This window comes from Nerophis ophidion, linkage group LG17 (genome assembly GCF_033978795.1).
Source record: "Nerophis ophidion isolate RoL-2023_Sa linkage group LG17, RoL_Noph_v1.0, whole genome shotgun sequence".
NCBI lineage: Eukaryota > Metazoa > Chordata > Actinopteri > Syngnathiformes > Syngnathidae > Nerophis > Nerophis ophidion.
This window is the reverse complement of record NC_084627.1, coordinates 9,825,482-9,851,479: the sequence shown is the minus strand read 5'-3', so window position 1 is coordinate 9,851,479 and position 25,998 is coordinate 9,825,482. Positions and strand designations below refer to the sequence as shown.

Genomic DNA, 25,998 nt, shown 5'->3' with positions numbered 1-25,998 from the left:
GACGGAAAACGCTCTATTGGAACATTTGGCAAAAATATCGGACAATTCTGCAAATTTCATGGCTGGCTTACGATCACTTACGACCGCCAGACAATTCTGGATGTGGATAGATCGGGCCGTTTTGGTCTGAATGACGCGTGCTTGCTAGACCGGCTAGCTAGCATGGGAATACTTTGCCAGCTACATCCAGCGGCCTGTGAAGCAGCGGAGTATATGTGTTGTCTGTCTATTTATGAATAATGCAGACCAGGAGTGTTGGCTGAGTTCTTAACGTGCATATCACAACATACGAGATGCCGTCATGGCGACACAACCTATACCGGGCTACCGCGTCACTCCTGTTGCATGCTGGGTAGGGTAGTTCTTTTTTTCCCTGGCTCATAACATCACAATATAGTACCATGTATATGCGTTCAGTTTATCAAAGCACCAAGCAAACATTCGGAAAATTCCCATCATATCAATTCCTAGATATGGTCATAATTATTTTAAGTGCACTACGCAGAATAAACACAACATTATTAATATTGCTACTACGGATAATTTGATCAAAAATTCCCTAAAACAGCCCACTACCTATAATATAGTTTTTTTAAACATAAGATCCCTGATAAAAAAAAATGTTTCTGCTGTTACCTCAGAAATTGCCTGTTCAGATGTTATGATTGTGGCTCAGAGATTTGTATGTAGATTATATTTATTTTCCATAACAAACAGGATAACTTAAATACCCTGGCAGTGGCAATAAGCTTAAATGTTTGTATTTACATGTTTTGAGTTGATTTTCATAAAATATGCTATTTAACTGCTACTGTTTAACAAGGACTGATTTAAATTGTGTTTGCACAACAAATGTTTTGGCGCTTTTGTTCATGTGGGAGAATATTCCAATAAAGGTGCACTACACACTACTTTTGAATTCATTATTGGGCTTTGCGTATACAATGCAGTTAATCGCGATTAATCGGAGAAATAGTGCGATTAACTTCGATTCAAATTTTTAATCGTTGCCCAGCCCTAATATAAATACATTTACATATATGTCTTGATTGGATTATCCAGAGAATAGTGCTCGATACCGTGGTAGAGCGCAATATGTAGGTGTGGGAAAAATCACAAGACTACTTCATCTCTACAGAACTGTTTCATGAGGGGTTCCCTCAATCATCAGGAGATTTTTTTTTTTTTTTTTTTTTTTTTGATGATTGAGGGAACCCCTCATGAAACAGTTCTGTAGAGATGAAGTAGTCTTGTGATTTTTCCCACACCTACATACATTTACATATATGTTTTTATATAGATAGTACTTTATTGATTCCTGCAGTAGAGTTCCCTCAGGAAAATGTATGCATATGTGCAAAGGTGGGTAGTAACGCGCCACATTTACTCCGTTACATTTACTTGAGTAACTTTTTGGGATAAATTGTACTTCTACGAGTAGTTTTTATGCAACATACTTTTACTTGAGTATATTTATAGAGAAGAAACGCTACTTTCACTCCGCTGCATTTATCTACATTCAACTTGTTTGTTTTGGTTTATGACCGAGCTTCAAAGTAGGAACCACGCATGCCTGCGTTTCACCAATCACATGCAGTCACTGGTGACGTTAGACCAATCAAACAGAGCCAGGCGGTCACATGACCCGACTTAAACAAGTTGAAAAACTTATTGGGGTGTTACCATTTAATGGTCAATTGTGCAGAATATGTACTGTACTGTGCAATCTACCAATAAAAGTATCAATCACTCAATCAATCAAAAGCGTAAAGGAAAAAAGACACTTTTTATTTCAACTGTACTTCCCGACCTAAGCCTAAAGACTGATCGCACAGTTCCTGTCTTCACAATAAAAGCGCCGCTCCATCGCGCCTGCGCTAACAAAATAAGAGTCTCCCAAAGCCAGCGCAAACAAGCTACTAAGATACGGAGTTTGCCGCCAATGTATTTCTTGTAAAGTGTATAAAAACGAATATGGAAGCTGGACAAATAAGATGCCAAAAACCAACGACTTTCATGTGGTATTAGACAGAAAAGAGGAACTTTTTTTCTCCTCCATTTCAAAACGTGGACGTTATCAGCACTAAAATGCAAGTCATCAGAATCAGGTAATACACCAACTTATATTCTTGTCTTCATGAAAGATAGGAATCTATATGTTAAACATGCATGTATATTCATTAAAACACCTTTAACATGTCAACAAGAACGGCAACAATATATAAATTATATACTGTATATATATATATATATATATATGTATATATATAAAATATGATATGTGTGTGTATATATGACGTGTGTGTATGTACAGTATATGTATATATGAGGTAGATCACCTTGACTTGGTCATTAATTAATTGATTAACGTTGAAAAACTTATTGGGGTGTTACCATTTAGTGATCAATCGTACAGAATATGTACTGTACTGTGCAATCTACTAATAAAAGTTTCAATTAATCAATGCCTACTGAGCCTATGGTGCTGTTAAGTTATTGTGGCTCAATGTGCCTTAATTTTTTTTATTTTAATGTACTATTATTTAAAATATATCATTGTTTTAGTTGCTTAAGAGATATTCCTGCTATTTTTATGTTTTTGTGCATTATTTGTTGCCGTAATCAGGTTCCTCATCAGTTACTCAGTACTTGAGTAGTTTTTTCACAACATACTTTTTACTTTTACTCAAGTAAATATTTGGGTGACTACTCCTTACTTTTACTTGAGTAATAAATCTCTAAAGTAACAGTACTCTTACTTGAGTACAATTTCTGGCTACTCTACCCACCTCTGCATATGTGTGTGTATTAGGGGTGTAACGGTACGTGTATTTGTATTGAACCGTTTCGGTACGGGGGTGTATCGAACGAGTTTCTAAGCTAAAGTCTTAACAAGCTGCTTTGCTGCTTTTGAACCGAAATTTTTGTGTACCGTTACACCCCTAGTGTGTGTGTGTGTATGTATATATATGTGTATATATATATATATATAAGTGTGTGTGTGTGTGTGTGTGTGTGTGTGTGTGTATATATATATACATCTATGTGTATGTATATACAAATATATATATACATACACATAGATATATACTGTATATATACATATATAGATATATTTTATTTTTTATTTTTTATTATCAATCCAACAAACCACTACACAGCAATACCATAACAATGCGATCCAATTCCAAAACCAAACCTGACCCAGCAACACTCAGAACTGCAATAAACAGAGCACTTGAAAGGAGACACAAACACCACACAGAACAGACCAAAAGTAGTGAAACAAAAATGAATATTATCAATATTAGTTATAATTTCAGCATAGCAGTGATTAAAAATCCCTCATTGACATTATCATTAGACATTTATAAAAAAAATAAAAAAGAACAATAGTGTCAGAGTGGCTTACACTTGCATGGCATCTCATAAGCTTGACAACACACTGTGTCCAATGTTTTCACAAAGATAAAATAAGTCATATTTTTGGTTCGTTTAATAGTTCAAACAAATTTACATTATTGCAATCAATTGATAAAACATTGTCCTTTACGATTATAAAAGCTTTTTAAAAAAAAATCTACTACTCTGCTAGCATGTCAGCAGACTGGGGTAGATCCTGCTGAAATCTATGTATTGAATGAATACAGAATCGTTTTAAATCGGAAAAATATCGTTTTTTAATCGAGAATCGCGTTAAATTGAAAAAATCGATTTATAATCGAATCGCGACCCCGAGAATCGATATCGTGGGACACCCAAAGACTCGCAGCCCTAACTAGTATATATTTACTAGTATTGTGAAGTTTTGTGTCTTATAACAAACTTGGGATGCTCAAAAGTAGTATTTTGTTCTTTAGAAGCTCTTTTGCCTAAAAACAATGTCTTGTGTCTTACTGAAAAATTACTATTAAAGGGGAACATTATCACAATTTCAAAAGGGTTAAAAACAATAAAAATCAGTTCCCAGTGGCTTGTTGTATTTTTTGAAGTATTTTTCAAAATTTTACCGGTCTCTGAATATTCCTAAATAAAACTTATTTTCGCTCTCTGCGAAGACACTGTCCATTTCCCTGTGACGTCACACAGTGCTGCCAATGGGAATACCACAGCAATATATAGCGACATTAGCTCGGATTCAAACTCGGATTTCAGCGACCTAGGCGATTCAACAGATTACGCATGTATTGAAACAGATGGTTGGAGTATGAAAATATTGAAGAAGAAACTGAAGCTATTGAGCGAATAGCTATTGACGCTATTCATAGCCATAGCATGGCTGAATAGCTGCGTTAGCATCGCCGGTAAAATGTGCGGACCAAACGATCAGGACTTTCGCATCTTTTGACACTGGAGCAACTTAAATCCGTCGATTGGTAAGTGTTTTCTTCGCATTAAATGTGGGTGGAAGGAAACGTGATATAGTCGCAAATGCATCTACAGGTTATCCATACATCTCTGTGCCATGTCTGCTTTAGCACCGCCGGTAAATAGCATGTTAGCATCGATTAGCGTAACATGTTAGCATCGATTAGCTGGCAGTCAACATCAACAAAACTCACCTTTGTGATTTCGTTGACTATCGTTGCAAATGCATCTGCAGGTTATCCATACATCTCTGTGCCATGTCTGTCTTAGCATCGCCGGTCAAATGTGGAGACACTCTGGCACATTCAATGGGGGTCTGGCGGCAGACACTTTGGCATCTTCGGGCCAGTGGTGCAACTTGAATCCCTCCCTGTTAGTGTTGTTACACCCTCCGACAACACACCGACGAGGCATGATGTCTCCAAGGTTCCAAAAAATAGTCAAAAAAACGGAAAATAACAGAGCTGAGACCCGGTGTTTGTAATGTGTTGAAAATGAAAATGGTGGGTGTGTTACCTCGGCGACGTCACATTCTGACGTCATCGCCTCCAACGCGATAAACAGAAAGGCGTTTAATTGGCCAAAATTCACCCATTTAGAGTTCGGAAATCGGTTAAAAAAATAGATGGTCTTTTTTCTGCACCATCAAGGTATATATTGACGCTTACATAGGTCTGCTGATAATGTTCCCCTTTAAGGTGATTGAGTCCTATTAAGTTTGTTTTGATATTTTGACTAGAAATATTGACTTGGTGAGATAGTGACTTTTTCCTGTGTGTCTTGTTGCGCACAGATCGGCTTCACCACAGACCCCAGGATGGCTCGCTCGTCGGCGTACCCCACCGACGTGGCTCGCGTGGTCCACGCTCCCATCTTCCACGTCAACGCTGACGACCCCGAGGCCGTCATGTACGTGTGCAAGGTGGCGGCCGAATGGAGAAGCACCTTCCACAAAGACGTGGTGGTGGACCTGGTGGGTGTCGGACCGCCGACCGCGTCCCTCTGTCACGTGTGCGCTTCCAATGAAGGCTACTTCCCCGCAGGTGTGCTACAGGCGGAACGGCCACAACGAGATGGACGAGCCCATGTTCACGCAGCCGCTGATGTACAAGCGGATCAAGAAGCAGGAAGGCGTCTTGAAGAAATACGCGGAGAAACTCATCGGCGAGGGCGTGGTCACCGTGCAGGAGTACCAGGTACACTTACCGGTTTTTCTACTGTGACCACATGACGTTGTTAGAGACTGATGATGACGGCAACGACAGGAGGAAGTGGCCAAGTACGACAAAATCTGCGAGGAAGCTTACGCTCGCTCCAAACACGAGAAGATCCTGCACATCAAAGACTGGCTGGACTCCCCTTGGCCCGGTGAGACTTGTGTGACAGCACACCATCGCCACGGTTGGAAGATACAAACCTCGTTTTCATATGAGTTGGGAAATTGTGTTAGATGTAAATATAAACAGAATACAATGATTTGCAAATCCTTTTCAAGCCATATTCAGTTGAATATGCTACAAAGACAACATATTTGATGTTCAAACTCATAAACATTTGTTGTTATTGCAAATAATCATTAACTTTAGAATTTGATGCCAGCAACATGTGACAAAGAAGTTGAGAAAGGTGGCAATAAATACTGATAAAGTTGAGGAATGCTCATCAAACACTTATTTGGAACATCCTACAGGTGTGCAGGCTAATTGGGAACATGTGGGTGCCATGATTGGGTATAAAAACAGCTTCCCAAAAAAATGCTCAGTCTTTCACAAGAAAGGATGGGGCGAGGTACACCCCTTTGTCCACAACTGCGTGAGCAAATAGTCAAACAGTTTAAGAACAACGTTTCTCAAAGTGGTCCCCAACCACCGGGCCGTGGCCCAATTTGTACCGGGGCAGCAGAAGAATTTTTTATTAAAAAAAAATTTATATATATATATATTTTTTTTAATTAAAAAATTATTAAGAAATTTAGGGAGTTCAATACTACGCTCCGTAATATCATCAAAAGGTTCAGAGAATTTGGAGAAATCACTCCACGTAAGTGACATGGCCGGAAACCAACATTGAATGACCGTGACCTTCGATCCCTCAGACGGCACTGTATCAAAAAACGAATATCTCTAAAGGATATCACCACATGGGCTCAGGAACACTTCAGAAAACCACTGTCACTAAATACAGTTGGTCGCTACATCTGTAAGTGCAAGTTAAAGCTCTACTCCGCAAAGTGAAAGCCATTTATCAACAACATCCAGGAACGCCAGAGAGTATTAAGCCTACACCTTTTGTCAAAAATGATTTATGGGGGTCAAAGATCAATGTTTTTTAATGGAGTCAAAGGTTAAAGGTCAATTGGTCAAGTGGGCGTGGTTTAACCAGGGAGAGGGTGGGGTTAAGACCTGAAGAGGGAGTGATTTAACCAAGAAGAGGGTGCGGTTAAGACCTGAAGAGGGGGTGATTTAACCAGGAAGAGGGTGGAGTTTAACCAGGAAGAACCTAAGACGGGAAGATAGATTGGTTAAGAGGGAACAAAGGAGGGTTTAGGTTGAGGTAAATTTTAAGGAATGTTGTATTGACGGATGGGAGAGTTATGTGCGGTAAAACGTGGGAGAAATGTGGAATGAATGGAAGAGGTTACCCATCTGTTAGGTTGAGGTGAACCATTTGTTTGACCCTGGTTCGATATAGGGTTAGGGTGTATTGATGGATGGGAATTTTTGGAAACTTTAGGGGATATCTGCTTATTTCGGCTAAAAGAAAGAGATACGAACATTGATGAATATGAATATACCCTTTGAAAAACACACACACCATTACCTCTGCTTTACCACGTTATTACACAATGGTTTAACTCCATTTAAGCATTTAAACGTTCAAAGCATTGCACCTGTACGTCGTTGTAATACTTTTTTTTTACCAGCCGATGACGACGAAGTGAAAGACGAATAACTTTGTTTGATCGATCTTACAAAGTTGGAAAATGATTATCGAGGTGTGTTTAAACTTTCGAATTATTTAATAGTATGTGTATTAATTATTTTGTTTCATAGAGGAATTGCCGTAAGATCCTAACGCGATCGTTTTATCACAATCGCAGTCTGGTGAGTCAAATGTTTCTCATTTTACAAGAAAAAAAAACATGCGGTATACAATATATATATATATATATAAACATATATTTACTTACAGATTTTCCCTTTACATCTCCGGCTCGTTGGACCCCCTTAACCGAGCAAGCGCGTGTGATGTTACTTGACGTAAACATGTCTGTAACAAATACATCAAAACCATAACCACATGTGTAATGACTAACATTTACATAACATTTTGTAGATGACATTGCATTTCTTGTCTTGTTCTACTCTGTCTTTTGAATGGTCAAGTAAATATCTTGTTTTTAGTGTGAGGTTTAACTGTTGTGTTTATTTTGTGTCATTGTGAAGTTTTTGTACCTGAAAATCAGATATCCCGGCTCCCAGACACATTTTTTCCTCTAAATCTGCTCCCCAGGTCAAAATAATTGCCGAGTGTGACCGTGTGTCTTGGCTACCACTCTTTACCGCATCTCTCCAACCCCGTTACAAACATCCAACCAGGAGCGTTGGGTTGCAATGCATTGTGGGTAGGCGAGTCTTGTACATGATCATGTTCTGTCGGTTCATTTGCAAAATAAACCAGAGAGCACAACTCAGCTTTGATACAAAATGAAAGTAAAAAGTCTTGTTGGAATATTTTAAAAAACTCAGCTCGGATTAATTACTGTTCTCTTGGTAGTGGAGAATAAGTGGGGGTTAGGGGCAAAGGTGGTCTCTGATCCATCTTTGACACGGCAGAAAAAGGGCTGGGAGAGGTTAAACCGAGGAGGCATGGGTTTTTTTTTTACTACAGCCGACGAGGCACATATGTTTTTCATATTAGACGGCGTCGTATTTTTGAGGAATCAAACAAACATTACAAAGAGGTTTTCGGACCAAACAATCCATTGGATTCGATACGATTATCTTATTCAGGAATTACATTTTATTTTGAAAAAGTTATCAGTACTCTGGAAATACGTGTTATTCATTGGAATTGTAGATTGAAAAAGAAATAATCAAAAGCCATACATCATGAAACAGGCAACAGAAGTGCAACAAATCAAAGTTGAAAGAAATTACATACCTAGAGGCAGTTAAAGTGAGAAATCAAGAAAGTGTAGAAGAGAACAGAAGTGTGAATAGTTCAAGAAATAAAAAAAAACAAGAGGCAACAAATACAGGAATTTCCACGGACAAACTAGTTGTATTCCTGGCTTATGTAATAAACTGTACAGAACAGGCTAGAAATAAACTGAGAAGATCAAAATAATTGTCAAAGCAGCAAAGTTGTTGAAAGAACTATCTTGGGACCAGGTGCAAGCTGTACTACAGAGAGTAGACGTGACGCAATCATGTCAACACATTCCAACGCCCTGTTAATTGTTTAGTGGAATGCCAGAAGTATGATAACAACCGAACAAGAAATAAAGGGATCTATTAAAAATATGAAAACCAAACCACATATAATTTGTATTCAGGAAACATGGCTGAAGCCAAAATTAAACTTTATGATAAAAGGATATATAACTATTCGTAAAGATAGGAATGATAGGTAAAGTGGATGATGTGCCATATTTATTAAAGAAGATGTAGTCACGGGTAAAGAAACAGCAGAATCTTTAGCAAAAACATTTGTTAAAGTGCACAGTAATGATGATTTGAGAAATGTAGAAAAACAAAAGAGAGAAGAAACAATGAGGTCAAATATTGGGGAAATGATGGAAGACAACGATAATAGCTTTACCAACACTATGGATATGACATTTTCTTTGAATGAAATGGTTAGAATTTTGAAAAAGGTTAAAAATACGTCGCCGGGGAAAACCTGGTGAGTTATAAAATGATCAAAAACTAGGTAGCATCGACAAAGAAGTGGTCTTGAAATTATATGACAGGATATATGAAGAAGGAGAATGACCAGCAGAGGGGAAAATTAGCGGTAATAATTCCAATATCCAAGTCAGGGAAAGACCCGGAAGAGGCAGGAAATAATAGGCCGATAGCATCAACCTCAAATTTGGGGAAAGTAATGGAAAAAAATATTAATGAAAGACTAGTATATTATTTAGAGTCAAAAGAAATAATAAAAAAACCAACAAAGTGGTAAGTAATGTTCAAGACTGGGGAACGGCTTGGGGTTTAAGATTCTCTGTTGGAAAGACAAAAGTCATACATTTTACAAAGAGAAAAGTACAAAACAAGCTCCAAATAAAAACTCTATGGTGAAAATATAGAAGAGGTACAAGTATTTAAATATTTAGGAATATGGTTTAATAAAAATATGAACTAGTGTACCCACATCAACAAAATAGATTAGATTAGATAGTACTTTATTTATTCCGTCAGGAAAATTTAAAATAGTGGAAAAAGTAAAAAGGTGTTAAATATAATGAGGGCTTTGAGGGGTAATGATTGGGGGGCTGATAGGTTGACGTTGAAAACAATATATATATCACTTTAATTCCATCTGTTATTGATTACGGATGCATTATTTACCAATCTGCTTTAAAAACATGACTTGGGAAAATAGACTGGATCCAGTCACAGGCTTTAAGGTTATGTTGTGGAGCTTCTACATCAACCCTAGTGGCAGTATTACAAATAGAAATGAACGAAAAACCTTTGGACAAGAGGAGAGATCAACTCTCAGCAGTTTGTTGGGCAACTTTAAAAGGATCCAAGCAAGGATATCCGACTTGTCAAGTGCTACCAAACTGCCAAGAAAAAGAGAAAAAAAAAAGAATAGTTTAGGGTGGATTATAGGAGACATGGAATAAAGTTAAAATTGACAATATTAAAGTTAGTCCTACAGTACCAATTCCTGCAATACCACCGTGGATGTATGATAACCCAAAGGTAAACATGCAATTACTAAAGAATAGAAATTTAAATAGTTACCAGATAGAAAAATGGATTGAAATATGATACATACGGATGCATCAAAAACTATAAAAAGTAAGATAGGAGCTGCAGCAGTTATCCCACAAGGAAACATAGTATTAAATAAAATAATCAGTGATAAACTATCTGTTTTTATGGGGGAATTGGTAGCAATTTATATGGCGGTTAACTGGATAGAGGAAAACAAAGCAAGGAAAGTAGTTGTGTGCTCGGACTCCAGCAGTGCATTGATGAGCATAAAAAAACATAGCATCAGAAACAAGACAAGATTTAGTTTAGGAAATAGTTCAGGCAATCTTCAGAATAAATAAAGCGGGAGGTGTGGTAACATTTCTTTGGGTTCCTTGGAAGATATATTAGGATGGAATTCACAACACATAGGATATAAAGCGTTTTAAACGTATTTCAAAAACACTGGGTTAAATAAAAGAATATAGAGTAGGGATCCATCTTGGTCCACACTCCATTTCAGTAGGTGGCGCTAATGCACACAAGAAGGTTGCTTGCCGGAAACAACCGCCCACCTCCGTAATCAGTCCCCGCCCATTCCCCTTAGGCGCGGAATTCATTTGAGTGGAAGACAGAGTGTGAGGAGCTCTTTAAAGCCGCGGAGAATCTTAAAAAGCTTACACAAAGCAAGAAAAACTTACGGCGGGGGCATGTCGGACATTCGCCGTTGTTTTCGATGATGTTGTCCCGGACCAAGGTTTCGATGTCTGGGTTCTTTGGCGGAATCAAGCTTTCTCCTATGCCTGGAATGGCTGACTGTCTCCGGCGGCCAATGACGGCGCTTGCTCGGTTAAGGGGGTCCAACGAGCCGGAGATGTAAAGGGAAAATCTGTAGGTAAATATATATATATATATATATATATATATATATATATATATATATATATATATATATATATATATATATATATATATATATATATATCCCGAGGCGTTCCCAGGCCAGAGCTAGACGAAGTGGCTGGGGAGAGGAAAGTCTGGGTTTCCCTGCTTAGGCTGTTGCCCCCGCGACCGGACCTCGGATAAGCGGAAGATGATGGATGGATGGATGGATATATATATATATATATTGTATACCACATGTTTTTTTTCTTGTAAAATGAGAAACATTTGACTCACCAGACTGCGATTGTGATAAAACGATCGCGTTAGGATCTTACGGCAATTCCTCTATGAAACAAAATAATTAATACACATAATGGTACTGCTTGCCTGTGTATCGGCTGGGGACATCTCTGCGCTGCTGATCCGCCTCCGCTTGGGATGGTTTCCTGCTGGCTCCGCTGTGAACGGGACTCTCGCTGCTGTGTTGGATCCGCTTTGGACTGGTCTCTTGCGACTGTGTTGGATCCATTATGGATTGAACTTTCACAGTATCATGTTAGACCCGCTCGACATCCATTGCTTTCCTCCTCTCCAAGGTTCTCATAGTCATCATTGTCACCGACGTCCCACTGGGTGTGAGTTTTCCTTGCCCTTATGTGGGCCTACCGAGGATGTCGTAGTGGTTTGTGCAGCCCTTTGAGACACTAGTGATTTAGGGCTATATAAGTAAACATTGATTGATTGATTGATTGATTGATTGATAATATTAAATAATTCGAAAGTTTAAACACACCTCGATAATCATTTTCCAACTTTGTAAGATCGATCAAACAAAGTTCTTCGTCTTTCACTTCGTCGTCATCGGCTGGTAAAAAAAAGTATTACGACGTACACGTGGAATGCTTTTAACGTTTAAATGCTTAAATGGAGTTAAACCATTGTCTAATAACGTGGTAAAGCAGAGGTAATGGTGTGTGTGTGTGTGTGTGTGTGTGTGTGTGTGTTTCAAAGGGTATATTCATATTCATCAATGTTCGTATCTCTTTCTTTTAGCCGAAATAAGCAGATATCCCCTAAAGCTTCCAAACATTCCCATCCATCAATACACCCTAACCCTATATCGAACCAGGGTCAAACAAATGGTTAACCTCAACCTAACAGATGGGTAACCTCTTCCATTCATTCCACTTTTCTCCCACATTTTACGCACATAACTCTCCCATCCGTCAATACAACATTCCTTAAAATTGACCTCAACCTAAACCCTCCTTTGTTCCCTCTTAACCAATCCCTCTTCCCGTCTTAGGTTCTTCCTGGTTAAAGTCCACCCTCTTCCTGGTTAAAACACCACCCTGTTCCTAGTTAAATCACTCCCTCTTCAGGTCTTAACCCCACCCTCTTCCTGGTTAAATCACTCCCTCTTCAGGTCTTAACCCCACCCTCTTCCCAGTTAAGCCACGCCCACTTGACCCATTGACCTTTGATCTTTGACCTTTGACCTTGGCCCCCATAAATCATTGACCTTTGACCCCCATAAATCATTTTTGACAAAAGGTGTGGCTTAATATTCTCTAACGCCGCCGGAGATAATCTAAGATGGACTGAAGCAAAGTGGAAAATTGTTCTGTGGTCTGACAAATCCACATTTCTCATTGTTTTTGGAAATATTCAACATTGTGTCAATCGGACCAAAGAGGAAGCGAACCATCCAGACAGCATCTGTGATGGTATGGGGGTGCATTAGTGCCCAAGGCATGGGTAACTTACACATCTGTGAAGGCACCAATAATGCTGAAAGGTACATACAGGTTTTGGAACAACAAATGCTGCCATCTAAGCGCCGTCTTTCATGGACGCCCCTGCTTATTTCAGCAAGACAATGCCAAGCCACATTCATTCAGCACGTGTTACAACAGCATGGCTTCGTAATAAAAGAGTGTGAGTACTTTCCTAGCCCGCCTGCAGTCCAGACATGTCTCCAATGGAAAATGTGTGGCGCATTATTTAGCGTAAAATACGACAGCTGTTGAATGACTGAAGCTTCACATAAAACCAGAATGGGAAAGAATTCCACTTTCAAAGCTTCAACAATTAGTTTCCTCAGTTCCCAAACGTTTATTGAGTGTTGTCGAAAGTAAAGGTGATGTAACACAGTGGTGAACATGCCCTTTCCCAACTACTTTGGCACGTGTGGCAACCATGAAATTCTAAGTTAATTATTATTTGCAAAAAAAAAAAGGTTTATGAGTTTGAACATCACATCTTGTCTTTGTAGCATATTCAACTGAATATGGGTTGAAAAGGATTTGCAAATCATTGTATTCCGTTTATATTTACATCTAACACAAGTTCCCAACTCATATGGAAACAGGGTTTGTAGTATGAATGTAAGAATTGTTGGAATGTTGAAGAGTTTAACATTTCTAGGAAAAACTGAATTTGGTCTGGAACTTGGGAAAGTTCCAAACTTGGGAAAGAGTGGATCGGGAGGTCGACGGGCGGATCAGTAATGCTGACACTGAATCGAGCCGTTGTGGTGAAGAAGGAGCTGAGCCGGAAGGCAAAGCTCTCAATTTACCGGTCGATCTACGTTCCCATGCTCACCTATGGTCATGAGCTTTGGGTCATGACCAAAAGGATAAGATCACGGGTACAAGCGGCCGAAATGTGGTGGCGGGTCTCTCCCTTAGAGAGAGGTTGAAAAGCTCTGTCATCCGGGAGGAACTCAAAGTAAAGCCGCTGCTCCTCCACATGGAGAGGAGCCAGATGAGGATTTCCTACAATTTCCATCTTTTAGGGACACTTTCCCCATTTAAAACTTCCACATTTTTCCACCGGTTCAAACCTTTCCCCCTTCAACACGTTCAATTCATCCTGGATATTCAAACAATAATTTTTCTGCATTCAACAATTTCCAGGAATTTCATGGTTTTTTTTTCCAACCTTTTTTAGTGCGATGACTCTTTTCATATTTTTACAACCCATTTCAACCATTCCACAATCAACATCCCTCTTAATCAGGACAAAAAAACAAACAAGTTAGTTTTACATCTTCAGCTCTCACTGGATCGGTTCGCAGCCGAGTGTGAAGCGACCGGGATGAGAATCAGCACCTCCAAGTCTGAGTCCATGGTTCTCGCCCGGAAAAGGGTGGAGTGCCATCTTAGGGTTGGGGAGGAGACCCTCCCCCAAGTGGAGGAGTTCAAGTACCTAGGAGTCTTGTTCACGAGTGAGGGAAGAGTGGATCGTGAGATCGACAGGCGGATCGGTGCGGCGTCTTCAGTAATGCGAACGCTGTATTGATCCGTTGTGGTGAAGAAGGAGCTGAGCCGGAAGGCAAAGCTCTCAATTTACTGGTCGATCTACGTTCCCATCCTCACCTATGGTCATGAGCTTTGGGTCATGACCGAAAGGATAAGATCACGGGTACAAGCGGCCGAAATGAGTTTCCTCCGCCGGGTGGCGGGTCTCTCCCTTAGAGATAGGGTGAGAAGCTCTGTCATCCGGGAGGAACTCAAAGTAAAGCCGCTGCTCCTCCACATGGAGAGGAGCCAGATGAGGTGGTTCGGGCATCTGGTCAGGATGCCACCCGAACGCCTTCTTAGGGAGGTTTTTAGAGCACATCCAACCGGTAGGAGGCCACGAGGAAGACCCAGGACACGTTGGGAAGACTATGTCTCCCGGCTGGCCTGGGAACGCCTCACGATCCCCGGGAGGAGCTGGACGAAGTGGCTGGGGAGAGGGAAGCCTGGGCTTCCCTGCTTAGGCTGCTGCCCCCGCGACCCAACCTCGGATAAGCGGAAGAAGATGGATGGATGGATGGATTTAAGAACTTGAAAAATTCCCAATTTTCCCCAAATTCCGTAATACCATTTTTCAAATAAAAAAAATGTCACTACTTCAATTTTTCTTGACCGATTTAAACAGCTCCAATACAAAACAATTCAGCTTGTTCATGCTCCTAATCATTTTCCCAAAAAATCCCCCAAATTTCCTGAAGTTCCCATTGAAATTAATTAGCCATTTTTCCAAGTTGCACCATTTCCACATTTTTCAACTTATTCAAACCATTCCACCTTCAACACATTCCACTCATCGTGGACATTCAAACTAACACTTTCCTAAGTTCCTTCCATCCATCCATCCATCCTCTTCCGCTTATCCGAGGTCGGGTCGCGGGGGCAGCAGCCTAAGCAGGGAAGCCCAGACTTCCCTCTCCCCAGCCACTTCGTCCAGCTGTTCCCGGGGGATCCCGAGGCGTTCCCAGGCCAGCCGGGAGACATAGTCTTGCCTACGTGTCTTGGGTCTTCCCCGTGGCCTCTTACTGGTCGGACGTGCCCGAAACACCTCACAAGGGAGGCGTTCGGGTGGCATCCTGACCAGATGCCCGAACCACCTCATCTGGCTCCTCTCGATGTGGAGGAGCAGCAGCTTTACTTTGAGCTTCTCACCCTATCTCTAAGGGAGAGACCCGCTACCCGGCGGAGGAAACTCATTTGGGCCGCTTGTACCCGTGATCTTGTCCTTTCGGTCATGACCCAAAGCTCATGACCATAGGTGTGGATGGGAACGTAGATCGACCGGTAAATTGAGAGCTTTGCCTTCCGGTTGAGCTCCTTCTTCACCACAACGGATCGATACAACGTCTGCATTACTGAAGACGCCGCACCGCATCTCGCGATCCACTCTTCCCTCACTCGTGAACAAGACTCTGAGGTACTTGAACCCCTCCACTTGGGGCAGGGGCTCCTCCCCAACCTGCAGATGGCACTCCACCCTTTTCCGGGCGAGAACCATGATTTTGCCAGTCCAGCCCACTTGGTAGTAGATTTTCCTCCATGCGGCTCCTGAGCTGACACCCCTGCTCCAGATAGTCCTCGGGACATCACTTGGCAAATGTTCTGCATTAAAACCCGGTTGGACTTTGCTACCATCGGGTTGTTTGACGCTGGAATGTCCCGGCAGATTTCTTCACTGCGGACGGACGCCCTAAAACTATGAGCTGTCCCTCCACCGGCCTGAGCGAAGACCAGCTGGGCCATATTGGGAAGGTGGCCGCCTCCGTCCCCGTGGACGACTTCACGGTCCACACGGGTACGCTTGCCGCTCTCCGCTCACCCCGCCCGCCCGCTCCTGTTTGATGTGCCGCCACGTTTCAGGCTTGAGTCGCATCCTGAAGGCCCGAGCGGACATGCTGAGGCGGCGCGTGTGCGACTGGGCGCTTGGTGAGTACATGGCTTTGGGCTCGCTGCTCCAACAGGGCGTCCATGTACGTCTCAGCGGTCAGGACGTGGAGAGAGGCACCTTCAGGTAGGCCAGACACCTTCCTCCCGCCCGTCACCCTTTCACTGGTCTGTGGCGTTTGCAGCCATCGACATCACGTCCTTCACGACCAGAACGTGGACAAGAAGACGTGCATCCCCATGAACCACATCTCGCCCGACCAGGCCTCCTACACCGTCTGCAACAGCTCGCTGTCCGAGTACGGTGTCTTGGGTGAGTACTTCACATAGTCTTGGTCTACATTCTGAGGGCTCTACCAGTAAAAGTCAGCATGGTGCCAGATGTCCTATATCTACACCGTATTCTAGGGATGTCACGCTCAACAGTTTTGGCCTCAGAGCCGATCACAATTTTGACAATAGGTACCGTATTTTCGGACTATAAGTCGGAGTTTTTTTCATAGTTTGGCGACATATCCTCCGGAGCGACTTATGTGGGAAATTATTAACACATTACTGTAAAATATCAAATAATATTATTTATCTCATTAGCGGAAGAGACAAAGAAAATGTCAGCAATCGTCACACACACGTCAACCAATAAGAATTCAGCGGGGGAGGGTCATGGCAGAAGTGCATTGTGGGTCATGGAATGCTAACTGCTATATGCTATATCAGGGGTCACCAACGCGGGGCCTGCGGGCACCAGGTCGCCCGTAAGGACCAGATGAGTCGCCCGCTGGCCTGTTCTAAAAATAGCTCAAATAGCAGCACTTACCAGTGAGCTGCCTCTATTTTTCAAATTGTATTTATTTACTAGCAAGCTGGTCTCGCTTTGCTCAACATTTTTAATTCTTAGAGAGACAAAAATCAAATAGAATTTGAAAATCCAAGAAAATATTGCTTCTTATAACTTTCAGAAAGACAATTTTAGAGAAAAAAATACAACCTTAAAAATGATTTTAGGATTTTTAAACACTTATACCTTTTTACCTTTTAAATTCATTCCTCTTCTTTCCTGACGATTTAAATCAATGTTCAAGTAAATGCATTTTTTTTTATTGTAAAGAATAATAAATACATTTTAATTTAATTCTTCATTTTAGCTTCTGTTTTTTCGACAAAGAATATTTGTGAAATATTTCTTCAAACCTATTATGATTAAAATTAAAAAAATATATTTGTTTTTGTTAGAAATATAGCTTGGTCCAATTTGTTATATATTCTAACAAAGTGCAGATTGGATTTTAACCTATTTAAAACATGTCATCAAAATTCTAAAATTAATCTTAATCAGGAAAAATACTTATGATGTTCCATAAATTATTTATTTTAATTTTTTCAAAAGGATTCGAATTAGCTAGTTTTTCTCTTCTTTTTTTCCTGTTCAAATCTGAATTTTAAAGAGTCAAAATTGAAGATAAACTATGTTTCAAAATTAATTTGAATTTTTTCCCTGTTTTCACCTCTTTTAAACCGTTCAATTAAGTGTTTTTTTCATCATTTATTCTCTACAAAAAACCTTTTGTGAAAGGAAAAAAAATGTATGACGGAATGACGGACAGAAATACCCATTTTTATGTATGTATATATATATATGGATGGATAGATTTATTAATTAAAGGTAAATTGAGCAAATTGGCTATTTCTGGCAATTTATTTAAGTGTGTATCAAACTGGTAGCCCTTGGCATTAATCAGTACCCAAGAAGTAGCTCTTAGTTTCAAAAAGGTTGGTGACCCCTGTGCTATATGTTACTGCCGTAGCTATTACAACTGATCATTTCATTGTTGGCGGTAACTTATAAAAACTGAGAAGGGCTGAACAAAAATGGCAGCGAAAAGGCAATCATGTACTGCAGATTACAAGCTGGACGTAGTGAAATATGCAGCAGAAAACGACAAGAGGAAGCAGCGCATACCTTTTGGAGTTGGCAGAGTTGTTTAAAGGGGAACATTATCACAATTTCAAAAGGGTTAAAAACAATAAAAATCAGTTCCCAGTAGCTTGTTGTATTTTTTGAAGTTTTTGTCAAAATTTTACCGGTCTCGGAATATCCCTAAATAAAGCTTTAAATTGCCTTATTTTCGCTCTCTGCGAAGACACTGGCCATTTCCCTGTGACGTCACACAGTGCTGCCAATGTAAACAAACAATGGGAATACCACAGCAAGATATAGTGACATTAGCTCGGATTCAAACTCGGATTTCAGCGACTTAAGCGATTCAACAGATTACGCATGTATTGAAACAGATGGTTGGAGTATGAAAATATTGAAGAAGAAACTGAAGCTATTGAGCGAATAGCTATTGACGCTATTCATAGCCATAGCATGGCCGAATAGCTGCGTTAGCATCGCCGGTAAAATGTGCGGACCAAACGATCAGGACTTTCGCATCTTTTGACACCGGAGCAACTTAAATCCGTCGATTGGTAAGTGTTTGTTTCGCATTAAATGTGGGTGGAAGGAAACGTAATATAGTTGCAAATGCATCTACAGGTTATCCATACATCTCTGTGCCATGTCTGCTTTAGCACCGCCGGTAAATAGCATGTTGGCATCGATTAGCGTAGCATGCTAGCATCGATTAGCTGGCAGTCAACATCAACAAAACTCACCTTTGTGATTTCGTTGACTTAATGGTTGCAAATGCATCTGCAGGTTATCCATACATAGAGATGTATGTGCCATGTCTGTCTTAGCATCGCCGCTCAAATGTGGAGACACTCTGGCACATTCAATGGGGGTCTGGCGGCAGACACTTTGGCATCTTGGGGCCAGTGGTGCAACTTGAATCCCTCCCTGTTAGTGTTGTTACACCCTCCGACAACACACCGACGAGGCATGATGTCTCCAAGGTTCCAAAAAATAGTCAAAAAAACGGAAAATAACAGAGCTGAGACCCGGTGTTTGTAATGTGTTGAAAATGAAAATGGTGGGTGTGTTACCTCGGCGACGTCACATTCTGACGTCATCGCCTCCAGCGCGATTAACAGAAAGGCGTTTAATTGGCCAAAATTCACCCATTTAGAGTTCGGAAATCGGTTAAAATTAGATGGTCTTTTTTCTGCACCATCAAGGTATATATTGACGCTTACATAGGTCTGCTGATAATGTTCCCCTTTAAAAGCGACATCGAGGAAGAAGATTTCATGGGATTTATGGATTAGGAGTGATTTTTGGGTAAAGGTATATCATGTTCTATATGTTATAGTTATTTGAATGACTCTTACCATAATATGTTAGGTTAACATAGCAGGCACCTTCTCAGTTGGTTATTTATGCCTCATATAACGTACACTTATTCAGCATGTTGTTCACTATTCTTTATTTATTTTAAATTGCCTTTCAAATGTCTATTCTTGATGTTGGGTTTTATAAAATACATTTCCCCAAAAAATGCGACGTATATATGTTTTTTCCCTTCTTTATTATGCATTTTCGGCAGGTGCGACTTATACTCCGAAAAGTGCTATACAAATTTCACACATGTACACTGAGACAAAACTGCAGTAAAGGTCAGTTAAAATGATAATCCCACCCAATCCCATAAACAGGATTAGGACATGTCTAATGTTGTAGTGCAGGGGTGTCCAAAGTGTGGCCCGGGGGCCATTTGCGGCCCGCAGCTAATGTTTTACCGGCCCGCAGCACATCATTCTGAAAATACTAAAATATATATATTTTTTAAACAATAAAAAGTGGAATAAAAGAGCAAATTGGTGAAATGCAACGAGAAAAACTTGCATTGTTGACTCTAAAAACACAATTTTTTAAATAATTTCTCAAAAAATAATAATGAATAAAAATCAATGTTGCTATAAATTATTGATTGATTTAAGGACGAAAAGGACATAAATACAACAAACATAACATGAAAAATATGAAAATTAGGTAAAAAAAATTCCAAACTAATTATATACTAATACTAATTATCAATCAATCAATCAATCAATGTTTACTTATACAGCCCTAAATCACTAGTGTCTCAAAGGGCTGCACAAACCACTACAAACCACATAAGGGCAAGGAAAACTCACACCCAGTGGGACGTCGGTGACAATGATGACTATGAGAACCTTGGAGAGGAGGAAAGCAATGGATGTCGAGCGGGTCTAACATGATACTGTGAAAGTTCAATCCACAATGGATCCAACACAGTCGCGAGAGTCCAGTCCAAAGCGGATCCAACACAGCAGCGAGAGTCCCGTTCACAGCGGAGCCAGCAGGAAACCATCCCAAGCGGAGGCGGATCAGCAGCGCTGATAATTATACTAATTATCCTATTGATTGTTATTATAACGGCGGTATAGCTCGGTTGGTGGAGTGGCCGTGCCAGCAACTTGAAGGTTGCAGGTTCGATTCCCACTTCCGCCAACCTAGTCACTGTGTCCTTGGGCAAGACACTTTACCCACCTGCTCCCTGTGCCACCCACACTGGTTTAAATGTAACTTAGATATTGGGTTTCACTATGTAAAGCGCTTTGAGTCACTAGAGAAAAGCGCTATATAAATATAATTCACATGTACTAGACCAATTACAATATAAGCTGATATAGAGATTTAAGTGTTGAATGAAGAATAAAAAAAGCATGACCTTTTTATGAGTGGGGCACTTTTGGAACCCCAAGGATTTTAGTGGAATTTAATAACTGTCTTTGCTAAAATAATAATAATACATTTTATCAATTTTGCTATGAATTATTGACCCATTTAGGGATCTAATTACTTCACATCAAATATTCCACTTTGAAAATCTTTTTGGGAAAAATATTGTGTATTTTGTATTTTTGACCCAAAAAATAGGGTTTCGACGAAAAGCTCGTAAAATCTAATTAAAATAATGAAGTAGAATTAGAGATTCAAGGATTTTATGAAAAAAAAAAAAAAAAAGACTTATTTTGAACCTTATTTAAGAGTGAAACCCTACTGGGTCTCTAGGACCTAACTTGAAGGAGCCCCAACAATTAAAAAAGAAGAAGTAAAAGTGTATTTTGCAGGGGTCGGGAACCTTTTTGGATGAGAGAGCCAAAATGCCAAATATTTTAAAATGTATTTCCGTAAGAGCCTTATAATATTTTTTTTTACACTGAACAAAACTAAACGCATGCATTTTTAGGTAAGACCAACATTTCTAGAGTATAATAGGTCTCTTATTCTTTGTAATAACATTGTTATTCTCAGGCTAACTGTGGAGGGGGCGTGGCCTGCTGGCCTGCAGCGAACTGGGGTATGCCAGGGCCGGCCTCGAAATCAGCGACAGCTGCGTAGATGGCCCACCTGGGCCTTGTTATCCAATCACCTGTCGCTCTGTTATAAGCAGCAGCCAGGAGGAGAGACGGGGTTGGGGCTGGAGCCAGAGCGCGAGCGAAAACGAAAGGGAAAAATACAATTGCTGGAAAGCAACTGAGGGACTTATTGAAAAATAAAACAATATTGTAACCCTGAAACAGGCTCTCATGTTGGTCCTTGGTGGTCTGACGAACCCCAGGAGGGCAAGCCTCACACTAACCAAGAATAAATAAATAACTTCTTACCATTAACGCAAATTCTTGAACAGTTGCGGTAGAAAATGGATGGATGGATTAAAAATGCATGAGAATATTTTATATTTTGAACGGGTACAAGCGGCCGAAATGAGTTTCCTCCACCGGGTAGCGGGTCTCTCCCTTAGAGATAGGGTGAGAAGCTCTGCCATCCGGGAGGAACTCAAAGTAAAGCCGCTGCTCCTCCACATGGAGAGGAGCCAGATGAGGTGGTTCGGGCATCTGGTCAGGATGCCACCCGAACGCCTCCCTAGGGAGGTGTTTAGGGCACGTCCAACCGGTAGGAGGCCACGGGGAAGACCCAGGACACGTTGGGAAGACTATGTCTCCCGGCTGGCCTGGGAACGCCTCGGGATCCCCCGGGAAGAGCTAGACGAAGTGGCTGGAGAGAGGGAAGTCTGGGCTTCCCTGCTTAGGCTGCTGCCCCCGCGACCCGACCTCGGATAAGCGGAAGAAGATGGATGGATGGATGGACGTTATTTTTTAACACTTTGAGTACAAGTGGAATTATTCATTACTTATTATGTTAAGCAATGTCAGCTCAGATTTATCCGAGAGCCAGATGCAGTCATCAAAAGAGCCACATCTGGATCTAGAGCCATAGGTTCCCTACCCCTGGTATATTGTATTGGTTTTGAAAATGAAAAAATATCACCTTGGCCCCCCCGCGTGCTTTGATTTTTCAGTGTGGGGCCCCTCAGTGGAAAAAGTTTGGACACCCCTGTTGTAGTGTATTAGAAGTTTGGAACACGGCCACCACGTGTGCTGTCCCTAATCAAGTGGCCGCTGGTCATTAAGAAGGAGGCCGTGTTATTGATTGATTGAAACTTTTATTAGTAGATTGCACAGTACAGTACATATTCCGTACAATTGACCACTAAATGCTAACACCCCAATAAGTTTTTCAACTCCTTTAATCAGTTCCTGGTCACGCAGGGTTCGAGTTAGGCTTCGCCATGGCCAGTCCCAACGCGCTGGTCCTGTGGGAGGCCCAGTTCGGAGACTTCCACAACACGGCTCAGTGCATCATAGACCAGTTCATCAGCTCGGGTCAGGCCAAGTGGTTCCGACAGAACGGCATCGTGCTGCTGCTGCCACACGGCATGGAGGGAATGGTACCTTTTTTTTTTTTCTTTCATTGGCTGTCTGATATTTGGTCAGTTTTTTCATTCATTTCAGGTAAAAAACAAAATCTACATAACATTGAAAATTAATCATGACTGAAAAGGATCAGAAAGAAGTACAAATGTACAGTACAGGACAAAAGTTTGGACACACTTTCTCATTTCAGTGCATTTTCTTTATTTTCATGACTATTTACATTGTAGTGAAGTGAATTATATTTATATAGCGCTTTTTCTCTAGTGACTCAAAGCGCTTTACATAGTGAACCCCAATATCTAAGTGACATTTAAAGCAGTGTGGGTGGCACTGGGTGTGTCTTGCCCAAGGACTAGGATGGCGGAAGCGGAGATCGAACCTGGAACCCTCATGTTGCTGGCACGGCCGCTCTACCACCAAGCTATACCGCCCAAGACTATCCCGTAGATCAGGGGTCGGGAACCTTTTTGGCTGAGAGAGCCAAGAAGCCAAATATTTTAAAATGTATTTCCGTAAGAGCCATATAATGTTTTTTAACACTGAAGTGAAGTGAAGTGAATTATATTTATATAGCGCTTTTCTCAAGTGACTCAAAGCGCTTTACATAGTGAGACCCAATATCTAAGTTACATTTAAAGCAGTGTGGGTGCCACTGGGAGCAGGTGGGTAAAGTGTCTTGCCCAAGGACACAACGGCAGGGACTAGGATGGCGGAGGCGGGAATCGAACCTGCAACCCTCAAGTTGCTGGCACGGCCACTCTACCAACCGAGCTATGCAACTAAACGCGTGCATTTTTAAGTAAGACCAACATTTCCAGAGTATAATAGGTCACTTATTCTTTGTAATAACATTGTTATTCTGAAGCTAACTGTGGAGGGGGGCGTGGCCTGCGAGCCTGCAGCAAAGCAGGGTGTTGCCAGGACCGGCCTCGAAATCAGCGACAGGTGCGTAGATGGCCCACCTGGGCCTTGTTATCTAATCACCTGTCGCTCTGTTATAAGTAGGGATGCACCGAAATGAACATTTGTGGCCGAAGCCGAATAAAATTCAAACGCTTGGCCGAAGGCCGAATACCGAATAATGAATGCAGTTTTTCACAATTTTTTTTATATTGCATGAATAGCCTAGAATAAATATTTAGACATGTTTTTCAAATAAAGTATTTTTGTATTGAATATTGAAATTTTTTTTAATATTCCAGTAGCCTTTGCTTTTCAAAAAAAGCACAAAGTTTTTCATTTATATTAGGCCTTCAAACAAAACATGCATTCCAACAAAAAAATAAAGTGCATTAAAGTGGATAAACCCACAACAAATGAATGATTGTCCTTTTGGCAAAAGTCTGCTTAGCCACAGTAGATATGCTAATAATGTAAACAGAAGGCTCAAGTAAATCTCAATTAAGTGTGTGTTTGTAACCTCATACACTTATACAGGTACACAACATTGTAACCTCATACACTTATACAGGTAGCCTACACAACAGGCTAATAATGTAAACAGAGGCCCCACTAAATCTCAATAAGTGTGTGCTTGTAACCTCATACACTTATACAGGTACACAACATTGTAACCTCATACACTTATACAGGTACACAACATTGTAACCTCATACACTTATACAGGTACACAACATTGTAACCTCATACACTTATACAGGTACACAACATTGTAACCTCATACACTTATACAGGTACACAACATATCCCAACGTCACTGCGTCAAAAAATTGCGTCACACGCCACTATTCGGCCTTGTTTTTAACTCAATCCACCGAAGGCCGAATGTGGCTTTTTTAGCCATATTCGGCCGAATATATTCGGTTACCGATTAATCGGTGCATCCCTAGTTATAAGCAGCAGCCAGGAGGAGAGACAGGGTTGGGGCTGGAGCCAGAGGGCGAATGAGGACGAAAGAGAAACAGACAATTTCTGGAAAGCAACTGAGAGACTAATTGAAAAAAACAACAACAATATTGTAACCCTGAAACAGGCTCTCATGTCGGTGCTTGGTGTTCTGAAGAACCCACAGGAGGGGAAGCCCAACACTAACCAATAATAAATACATAACTTCTTACCATTAACGCAACTTCTTGAACATAAAAATGCATGAGAATGTTTTATATTGTGAATGTTATTTTTAACACTATGATTACAAGTGGAATTATTCATTATCTCCTCTGAGCCCGTTTGTCGTTTCGGCTTCAAACTCGCACAGGGGAGACTTTGAACCCTTCTGATTAAAAGTATAGATCAAAGTTTTGATTACTGCTCCGGTTTGGATTTTACGCGCCTTCAAAAAACACGTGCGCAACTTTTCCTAAAAAATGACGTTTTTGCCTCTTTGAGCTGTAATTTGACCCACTTAAAATGCTTCAAAGTGCTAGTTAAAGCTCTGTTATGCAGACCGAAAGCCATTTATCAACAACATCCAGAATCGCCGATCTGTAATTTCACCCCCTTAACATGCTTCAAAACTCACCAAATTTTACACACATATTAGGACTGGCAAAAACTGCCATCTAATAAAAAAACCAAACCCCAAAAATCTAAATTGCGCTTAGCGCCCCCTAGGAAAAAACCCAGACAAAACTGCATGTAACTTCTGTTAGAAATGTCGTAGAGACATGAAATAAAAACCTCTATGTTGGTTTGACTAAGATCGGGACCCGAGACACGGCGGCGGCGGCCAACGGCGGACCCGACCAACGCTGCTTGCAGCTTTAATTCATTACTTATCCTGTTAAGTAATGTCAGCTCAGATTTATCCGAGAGCCAGATGCAGTCATCTCTACGCTGCTGATCCGCTTGAGATGGTTTCCTGTGGACGGGACTCTCGCTGCTGTCTTGGATCCGCTTGAACTGAACTCTCGCGGCTGTGTTGGAGCCACTATGGATTGAACTTTCACAGTATCATGTTAGACCCGCTCCACATCCATTGCTTT

The 25,998-nt window shown here is 40.9% G+C and overlaps 1 protein-coding gene across 2 annotated transcripts in view; it reads left to right on the top strand.

The window, feature by feature from the left end:
* Nucleotides 1–25,998, top strand: part of LOC133536009 (2-oxoglutarate dehydrogenase complex component E1-like) — a 58,829-nt gene that overhangs the window by 22,510 nt on the left and 10,321 nt on the right. For both annotated transcript variants that reach the window (XM_061876159.1, XM_061876160.1), the window contains exons 12-18: nt 5,162–5,341; nt 5,412–5,564; nt 5,634–5,736; nt 16,149–16,277; nt 16,343–16,493; nt 16,552–16,679; nt 22,889–23,067. In XM_061876159.1, the coding sequence (XP_061732143.1) occupies nt 5,162–5,341; nt 5,412–5,564; nt 5,634–5,736; nt 16,149–16,277; nt 16,343–16,493; nt 16,552–16,679; nt 22,889–23,067 (1,023 nt within the window). The remainder of the gene's footprint in view (nt 1–5,161; nt 5,342–5,411; nt 5,565–5,633; nt 5,737–16,148; nt 16,278–16,342; nt 16,494–16,551; nt 16,680–22,888; nt 23,068–25,998) is intronic.